Here is a 10,458-nt window from a genome sequence, read left to right on the forward strand (position 1 = left end):
AAGCTTCATTTGTTCTCCCAGTGCCCCACACATCTGCCAAATGCGTACAGACCGGACCACCAGTCATCCACGAATCCATAACAGACCAACGCTAGGGGGGGGAAATCTAGAATACTGGCCAGGTACCTAAATACTGAGCCGCGACTGGGACTGCTTCGAAGACACCACATTAACGGAGAGCAGTGATCCACCTACAAACTATGACGCCCTAATATGGCATGTGGTTCCGGTTAAGGTAAGACACCATGTGTGACACCTAGTATATGGGTTAAGGTCGCGAGCCGAGACACAAGCCGCCGGCAAACATGTCATAGGGGAAGACAAGGAGAACAACTAAATAATACAGGACACAAGTCAGCATTTCTCATATCGTTTGACATATACAGCTGCATTACAGAAAACAGTATTAGACCCCTTGGATTTAACCATTTTGCCTGACTCAATTGCTACATTTGTCCTACCCCCCACATCTTTTGTCCCAGTCTATAATCCCAATTAATTACCTGCGAGGCGGACATGGCGATAATGGGGAATTCCCTTATGACGTCGCGCCTGCCGGAAAATCTTGTTTACTCAATCCTGCACAACACTAAGGCTTCGGGGAGATGCGTCTCCGGGCGAAGTATAAGTAAAGAGACGATCATTCATGACCCGCCAAACCAAACGCTCCAATAATTATATACACCCGGGCCTATCTCTTATGACCTGCAACTCCCGAAGACCCTTATCCAGACAAAAGCCACACCATGATGGCTGCTTTGTTGGAAAGAAAGAGCAACCCCACGTTCCAACCATACCGTCATTGACCCCAGATATGAGTCTGAGAACCGAAACACTCTGAAGCTCGATTGGCAAACCTCGCAGGCCCTTCGCTCGTCCCCTAAATCAAATGCGCACAAACAATGGGACACTACGTGGACGGCTGGCTGATTTTATTGAAGCAACAAGAGGTAAACCAGCTCCCTCCCGCCCAAACCCTCCCCTAAACGACTGGACGACGGCTGGGCCAATCATGTGCGCCCCCCCGCCTATGGCCACTCCCCGATTACCCGCCGGTTGTGATACAGCCTCCAGGACCGAAACCCGGATCTGTAGCTGACGGTGGCATGGATGGCCCCAGTTTGGCTTGATAGAGCAACTTTAGTTGTGCGCAAGCTCCCGAGAGTGTGCCTCGGCACCCTCCCACCCCCAGCACCACACCGCCTCACCAGAAGTCAAGGAGCTCACCCTTAAACGGACACCTACCCCAAACCTGACCCAATAAATGGCTTAGTCACATCCTAACAACAGGTCTCCTCCGACCTTTTCCGACATTCTTGCTACCATTTACAGCCTTATTCATAAAGATGGTACTTAATAATATTGTGTCTCATCCTTCCATCAATCTACACACTAATACCCATAATTGACAAAGTGAAACACACGGTCGTTTTATCTGTTGCCAAAGTTTATTACAATAAAAACCATATCACATTTAACACACAAAAAAAACAATAAACCACTACATACGTATTCAGCCCTTTGCTATGAGACTTGAAATTGAACCAGGTGCATCCTGTTCCATTGATCATCCTTGAGATGTTTCTACAACTTGTTGGAGTCCACCTGTGGCAAATAAATTGATTGGACATGATTTGGAAAGGCAAATCTGTTTGTTTACTAGACAGATTGTGTCGAGGCACAGATTGGGAAGGATACCAAAAGAATTATGTAGCATTGAAGGTCCCCAAGACACAGTGGCCAACCATCTCTGGAGCGCTCCACCAATCAGGCCTTTGTGGTAGAATGCCAGACGGAAGCCACTCCTCAGTAAAAGGCACATGACAGCCCGCTTAGAGTTGCCAAAAGGCACCTAAAGGACTATGACCATGAGAGAAACAAGATTCTCTGGTCTGATGAGACCAAGATAGAACTCTTTGGCCTGAATGCCAAGCGTCACGTCTGGAGGAAACTGGCACATCCCTACGGTGAAGCATGGTGATAGCAGCATCATGCTCTGGGGATGTTTTTCAGCAGCAGGGACTGGGAGACTAGTCAGGATCGAGGGAAAGATGAACAGAGAAAAGTACAGAGAGATCCTGATGAAAACCTGCTCCAAAGCCCTCAGGACCTTCAGACTAGGGGTGAAGATTCACCTTCCACAAGGACAACGACCCTAAGCACACAGCCAAGACAACGCAGGATAGCTTCGGACATATCTCTGAATGTCCTTGAGTGGCCCAGCCAGAGCCCGGACATGACCCGATCAAACATCTCTGAGAGACCTGAAAATAGCTGTGCAGCGATGCTCCCCATCCAACCTGACAGAGCTTGAGAGAATCTGCAGAGAAGGTGGTAGGAACTCCCCAAATACTTGTGTGCCAAGCTCTTATAGACATTACCCAAGAAGACTGAAGGATGTAAACAATGCCAAAGATGCATTCAACAAATACTGAGTAAAAAGGGTCTGAATCCTTATGTAAAATTGATACATAAACAACCCTTTGTTTATGAATTATGTCTTGATGTGTGCCTCTGGCTATCTGTAAAATAATAAAACAAGAAAATCATGCCATCTGGTTTGCTTAATATAAGTAAGTGAAATGATTTATAAGTATAATTAAACCAAATCCTTTTAGACTTTTACTGGGTGACTTTCACTCAGAGTCATTTCTTTAAAGTATCTTTACTTTTACTCAAGTATTGACATTGGGTACTTTTACACCACTGAATATCACAGGGATTAGTATTGTTGTTCACCACATTGGATCAAAGAGGGGACATGTATACATTTGCAAAAATGTCTAAAGATCTGTTTTTGATTTGTCATTATGGGGTGTTTGTGTGTAGATTGATTAGGGGGATTATGTAATACATCTTTATGAAAAGTATAGGCCTGATAACTCATTATACTTATGCAGGAGAGTAAAATAGTCCAGAAAAAGAGGTCTGAATACCCTTTCCCCCATAAGCCCCGTTAAGAAAAAATACATATTGTCCCCTCTTTGATCCAATGTGGGTGAACAACAATACTAATCCCTGTGATATTCAGTGGTGTAAAAAGTACCCAATTGTCATACTTGAGTAAAAGTAAAGATACCTTAATAGAAAATGACTCTAGTGAAAGTCACCCAGTAAAAGTCTAAAAGGATTTGGTTTTAATTATACTTATAAATCATTTCACATTACTTATATTAAGCAAACCAGATGGCATGATTTTCTTGTTTTATTATTTTACAGATAGCCAGAGGCACACATCAAGACATAATTCATAAACAAAGGGTTGTTTTCATGATAAGTGTGTGAATTGGCAAATCTTTCTGTCCTGCTAAGCATTCGAAATGTAACTCGTACTTTTGGGTGTCATGGAAAATGTATGGAGTAAATAGTACATTCTTTTCTTTAGGAAAGTAGTGAAGTAAAAGTTGTCAAAAATATAAATAGTAAATTAAAGAACAGATACCCCACAAAAAACTACTTAAGTAAAAATACTAGAAAGTATTACTTAAGTACTTTACACCACTGGTGATATTGTAATCAGGGATACTGGTCAGAAATGATGAGTATGTATGCAGGAAATGCTGTCGGTTTAGAGATGTACATGTATTCTAAAGCTGAATTCAATTCAGACTCCATGGAGAGCAGTTTTTTTCCTCTCCCTTTTCTTTCCATTATATAAAGATGCCCAAAAGGCAAATTGCATTCTGGAATAGCTGATGAGGTGCCAGATACATTTCATTAAACTCAGATGAAATAAACGAGTAAGTGAGCGCTAAAAGGAAGTGAATGCTAGAAGGAACCATTTATCAGTTTAAAAGCCCAAGTGCCTCTGAGAGGCCTGATYGTAAACAATGAGATCTCTTTTAAATGGCACAGACATCTTAGGTTAGGTGATGTGGAATGGGACTACAGTCCATCACACTGATTGAACATTTCCCACTCCAACATGTATCATAATTATTTATGTAATCTAACCCAAATAGGCTTTGGATAACAGCAAAATAGAAAGCATTGYCCTGCAGACTTCATCCTTTCACACTGATGACTAACGTGTGTTTACTGCTGCATTGAAAAGAAATGCCTTCTCTGTGCTGTTTTCACCGCAGTGTCACAGCATCTGTTGTGTATGTAACATACGTTCTAACCTGTAACTCTATGAAATATGCCAGCTCTGGAGYAAGTTTTCACATGATCTGGTAAAGGTCAAAAGTGGGATGGTCATCACATCCTCCAGTGAGTTGTTAAAAAGATTCACACATTCGGTTTAGCAGCTCGTACATAACCTGTGGTCGATTGTCAGCTTAATCCATTGTTTGTCATATTMATGTAMTCAATGTTAATAGAGTAATGAAATCAAGTCAAAGGCTGTCACCTGTGATGTAGGAGGTCATTGATTATAATATGAAGCAGCTCATAATGAAGCCGTTCACAATTACCTTAATGAATATGTCAGCTTTGATTAACGGTAAACCGTTGCAGTACTATTATAGCTGTGGTGTTGATGGAGGTCTGAGGCCGATGGTGTGTGATGGTGTATGATTTCCTTTCTGCAGGTGGAGCCATATCTGCCCTATGAGTACACCTGTGAGGGGATGCTGGAGAGAGTGCATGCTTACATCCAGAACCAGGTGGGTTTGTGTTGCATACACCGGCCTCCATTACCCCGGAGATGGTGCAGCCAACCTCATCCACATTTATTTATGCACAGGCAAGATGAAGTCACACGGTACTGTATACATATAAAAGAGCTAACTTACACACACACACACACACACACACACACACACACACACAGTCCTGTTTAACTAACCTTGTGGGGACACACAATTCAATTCATTCAAAATCTTCTTTTCCCTAACCCTAAAACTAACCCTAGCTCCAAACCCTGAACCTAATTTTAAACCTAACACTAATTCTCACCTTGACCCCAAACCACCTAGAAATAGCATTTGACCTTGTGGGGACTAACAAAATGTCCCCAGTTGGTCAGATGTTTGTTCATTTACTATTCTTGTGGGGACTTCTGCTTCCACGCACACAACCACACACACACTAAAAGCCTTTTAATATTTCTTTGCACAATTACGCACATTGTCATGCTCCAGTACGTTCATCATGCTGAGATGATTTGTGCGGTGCACAGAGGGGCCTGTCTGCCAGTCTGGTTAAGGCCGTGGCAGTGGGAGAAAAGGGGAAATAGGGTGGCCTATGCCCAGCTCTGATCCACTCCCCCATCTGTCCATCACACAGAGTAGTGTGCTCAGTGGGCTGTGACTGACTGAGACTGCCCGCCTGGCATGTACGAGCCCAGACTCCCAATCAGCGACAACCCTTCTATCCTCCTCCGTGGGCAGCACTGACCCCCATGATCCTCACGGATTCTTTATTTAGAATTTTTATACTGCTTTCTCATGACACACACACACAAACACACACACACACAGACTCCGGATGAGGTGTGTGACAGCTCGCCCTGTTTTCCTGTTGAGCAGTAGCCCAGGGCTGGGGGGCCGTGGTGTGGTGGAGTGGAGGAGGCCTGGTTATTGCAGCAGGGCGCTGGGAGCCTGTTTAATAAACCGGGCTGGGGGTCAGAGGAAGATGTCGCAGAAATATTATTACCTGTTCCTTATGAATAGGCCCAACTGGGGGAGGTGCTCTCCCAGGGTTGATTCCTGCCTGAAACTCATTTGATTATTGGTGGCATAACTGTATTATAGACATGACGATAGTTCAGTGTTAAATTCAAATCTCCCTACCATCATATCTAAGTCAATATGACACCAATATCAATGAAAATTCGCAAATCAACTTGATTGGAGTTACTCAACACACTCCCCGCCTCTTGTCATGAGCCGATACTGAGAACCACATAGCAGAGTATTTCTTGCGCCTACCTAGCTAAAATTCTAGACGTCGGATTAAAACGGGACTATAGCGTCCATAAAGCGACCATCGGGATTTAAAAAATGCCAGATTGACTACATTTTGTAGGTGTAACAGTTTTTTGACAATTTATAATTTATCGCTCTCACGTGCTCATTTCTGTCCGTTAAGTGCCAAAGATGCTACCTTTTTGTAGCATTTCTGAAAGAATATGTAAGCGGTGCAAATGCATGCTTGCTAGCATCAGAGAAACTCATCAGTTTAATATCTATAATACATTCCAGTACACTCTTACACAGTGCCAAACTAACAACTCTGCCAAGTGTTGGATATTTTTCGCGCACACCTGTGTGAAGCTAGCCACAATAATGGAATTTGCGGTTCACCTTCAAAATAAATGCCCCCATTGAAAGTGATTCAAACTGATACAAATAGTTGAGATGTTGAACAGCCCTTAGATGTGGTATATTGGCCATGTACCACACCCCCCTGGGCCTTATTGCTTAATTATGTTGTACAATAATGTTGCATAATCACCTTCCAGTGTAAAAACCTTGGAATTTAAAAACAAGGTTTTAATTGAGAATAGGCATTGGTCTGAAGCTGAAAAAATAAAGGAAATTCCCATGAGCACCACATTGCCTATTTCACCCATGCTCTACCTAGGGTTTCCAGCACACAGCTTCAACCTACTACAGTAGCTATGTTGTTCTTCAAACTATGTGTAGGCAGGTTGCTTAGGATTCATACTCTTCAGAGGGATAATGGACTTTACAGTGTCGTGCTATCAAAATTATGTATACCGGTATGTGTGTATATACAGTACCAGTCAAAAGTTCTGACACACCTACTCATTCATGGGTTTTTCTTAGTTTTTACAATGTAGAAAATAATGAAATAACATATATGGAATCATGTAGTATATCAAAAAGTGTTAATCAAATCAAAATATATTTTAGATTCTTGATGACCGTTTTGCATACTCTTGGCATTCTCTCAACCAGCTTCACCTGGAATGCTTTTCCAACAGTCTTGAAGGAGTTCTCACATATGCTGAGCACTTGTTGGCTACTTTTCTTTCACTTTGTGGTCCAACTCATCCCAAACCATCTCAATTGGGTTGAGGTTGGGTGATTGTGGAAGCCAGGTCATCTGACGCAGCACTCCATCACTCACCTTAGTCAAACAGCCCTTACACAGCCTGGAGGTGTCTTGGGTGATTGTCCTGTTGAAAAACAAGCGATAGTCCCCCTCAACACAAACCAGATGGGATGGCATATTGCTACAGAATGCTATGGTAGCCATGCAAGTTAAGTGTGCCTTGAATTCAAAATATATCACAGACAGTGTCACCAACAAAGCACCATCACACCTCCTCCTCCATGCTTCACGGTGGGAACCACACATGCAGAGATCATCCGTTCACAAAGACATGGCGGCTGGAAACAAAAATCGCAAATTTGGACTCATCAGACCAAAGGCCAGATTTGCACCAGTCGAATGTCCATTGCTCGTGTTTCTTGGCCAAAGGAAGCCGCTTTTTCTTATTGGTGTCCTTTAGTAGTGGTTTCTTTGCAGCAATTCGACAACGGCCTGATTCACGCAGTCTCCTCTGAACAGTTGTTGAGATGTGTCTGTTACTTGAACTCTGAAGCATTTATTTGGGCTGCAATCTGAGGTGCAGTTAACTCTAATGATCTTATCCTCTGCAGCAGAGGTAACTCTGGGTCTTCCTTTCCTGTGGCGGTACTCATGAGAGCCAGTTTTATCATAGCGCTTGATGATTTTTGCGACTACACTTGAAGAAACTTTCAAAGTTATTAATTTTACGTATTGACTGACCTTCATGTCTTAAAGTAATGATGGACTGTCGTTTCGCTTTGCTTATTTGAGCTGTTAAAATGGATTTGGTCTTTTACCAAATAAGGCTATCTTCTGTATACCACCCCTACCTTGTCACAACACAACTGATTTACTCAAACGCATTAAGAAGGAAAGAAATTCCACAAATTAACAATGCACACCTGTTAATTGAAATGTATTCCAGGTGTCTATCTCATGAGCTGGTTGAGAGAATGCCAATAGTTTTCAAAGCTGTCAAGGCAAAGGGTGGCTACTTTGAAGAATCTCAAATATAAAATATATTTTGATTTGTTTACTGCATGATTCCATATGTGTTATTTCCTGGTTTTGATGTCTTCACTATTATTTTACTTGTGTAGAAAATAGTAAAAATAAAGAAACCCTTGAATGAGTAGGTGTGTCTAAACTTTTGACTGGTACTGTATATTCATATTATTCCAGGAGGCTGGAAGGCGATGTGTATGTCATAAGAGCTATGGTGATGCTGCTTTTATTATTCTGTCTAAATCAGAACCCATCAGAAAGTATAGCTAATAAATGAATGTATAGTTCACAGCTGAATTAATAAAAAAAWATATATATATTGTCACACACAGGATAGGTGCAGTGAAATGTGTTGTTTTACAGGGTCAGTCATATTAGTGCAACCCACCTGGAGCAAATTAGGGTTAAGCCTTGCTCAACGGCACCGACAGATTTTTCAACTTGTCGGCTTGGGTATTTTGGTTACGACCTTTTGGTTACTGGCTCAACACTCTAACCACTAGGCTACCTGCCGCTTCAAAGCTGAATGTAGGCTACAGTAGAATTGATTGATGAATGTAATGCTGAATAGCCAGATTGTGTAGTTATTCTGTTGTATTGTACTCGGCAGGAATTCTGTGCACCCGAAGCTCCATTTCCCTCAGCGAATTCCTCCAGCAGTTGGCCAGGCAGCCCCCCCAGCCCCTTTGTCCTGCTGCCCAACTCCAGTACCCTGGCCTGGGCCTCCAACATCACTCCCCCCTCCTGGCCCCCGCTTAGCGCCCTGAGGCTGCTGGCCTCCTTGGAGGGCCAGTCATGTATAGATGCGTGCCAGAGCGCAGGCCTGATCTGTGAGCCCGCCTTCTACCGCTTCATCAATATCAAAGAGGCCTTCAGCGGGTGAGCTGCTGCTGCTGCCTCCCTTCACCACCATGTGATCACACCACCATCTGTTACACAACATTCATCTTGTAATTTAACGTTCAGCAGATTCTGTTATACATCACTGAGGAAACAAACAATGAATATGAGCATCTTAAATTCTTCTGAATATCCTCCCTCTCTAATGCACTACCCAATGTGCTTTGGTGTAATGATATTGATAGCCATTTATGAAGCCTTTTTAAAACATTGATTATAATGTAAATCACATGACTTAATATGAATAATGATATATGAAGAAATTTCTCTCTGGTGTCTCCGCCCAGGCTGGAGGTGCAGTGTGAGGGGGTGGAGGCTGAGATCAACCACATCTTCCCAGCCTTCTCAGTGGAGAGTAGTGAGTGTGGCCTCCAGAAAGACCCTCTGCTGTTCAGCTGTGCTGGGGCCAACACCAAGTACAACCGCCTCTGTCCCTGCAGGGACTACCGTAAGGGCCAGGTGGCGCTGTGCAAGGACTGCTTATGACTGTGACCAGCACCTGGGGGAAGATGACTTGCCACCCCTCCCTCAGCCTTGGCCATCCCAGAGGCCCTTTCTATAGGTGGGAGGGACACTGAGGAGGATGGCCCTGCTGGAGGTCACTGTGGGTGACACAGAGGAACCAGTAGGGTCGGTCGCCATGGGGTAGAGGAGCAGCTGTACAAAAGATCACTGCTTGTATCATTATAGCACAGGGGGGACGGCTTCATGGAACTGGACAGCTGGATAATGTTAAAGTGAGAAAAATTCGACTCCCTACCTGCTGCTCTGACCGGAGGCTCAGTGCATTGGCAATTCTGAAATTACTAAATACCCGGTCGCCAAACCCACAAAATGGCTGCCAAACAAGACGTGTGGCTGACATAATTCATCTCAGGGAAATGCATGATTGTACTGTACCCTGCTAAAGTGATGACGCTGCTATAAGGTGAAAGTTTTACAATAGTCTTTATGGACTACATTGGGTCCAACAACAGGAATGTTAGGGGGATGGAGTTGTGAGGAACACAGAAATGAGGGGGTTCAAAATGATATCCCTGATAATTGTATTGCAATGCTATAGTTGCTAATATCTGCATTGCTTCAAGTGACATGCAGATACTGTATGGAATGTAATGTTCTGTGAAATACTTTGATCATAATGCAGTTGGGATATTTGTACAGTAGATGCACTAATAGATGTAATATTTTCCATGTCTCATACATTAGTATATTTGTACATACAAGTGTTGATTAATAAAAAAGACAATTGAAACATTCTGGTACAACCCTTCTCTTTTACAACTCTTCTCTGGTACAACTCTTCACCTCTAAAACAAGTTTAAGAGTCAGGTTACGTCTTGAGACATGCATGAGTCTGTAGATTTAGAAAAGCAATTGAGTGTAAAGCTGTCATCCATCTTTTTTGGTCAATTTCACAAAGCCAAATGGAAGAGAATGTTCTAATGACTTCTTTCAGAGTTGGTGATTTCTCTGCAGGCACTGTTGGCTTGGACTCATTTAGTTCATGGAGTGGTGCCTAAATACCCACAGACAATTCGTGAGAAGGTTGCCAGAGTGGGTGGAAGG

General features: G+C 43.0%; 1 protein-coding gene across 1 annotated transcript in view; it reads left to right on the forward strand.

Annotated features, from left to right (window-relative positions):
* The window catches only part of LOC112069103 (alpha-1,6-mannosylglycoprotein 6-beta-N-acetylglucosaminyltransferase B-like), an 83,310-nt gene extending 73,172 nt beyond the window's left edge, over positions 1–10,138 (forward strand). Inside the window, 3 exon segments of the mRNA XM_024136391.2 lie at positions 4,533–4,607; positions 8,600–8,868; positions 9,177–10,138. Of these exon segments, the coding sequence (XP_023992159.1) occupies positions 4,533–4,607; positions 8,600–8,868; positions 9,177–9,375 (543 nt within the window). The 3' untranslated portion in view covers positions 9,376–10,138.
* Positions 10,139–10,458: the final 320 nt, after the last annotated feature.

This window comes from Salvelinus sp. IW2-2015, unplaced genomic scaffold, assembly GCF_002910315.2.
Source record: "Salvelinus sp. IW2-2015 unplaced genomic scaffold, ASM291031v2 Un_scaffold909, whole genome shotgun sequence".
Classification (NCBI taxonomy): domain Eukaryota; kingdom Metazoa; phylum Chordata; class Actinopteri; order Salmoniformes; family Salmonidae; genus Salvelinus; species Salvelinus sp. IW2-2015.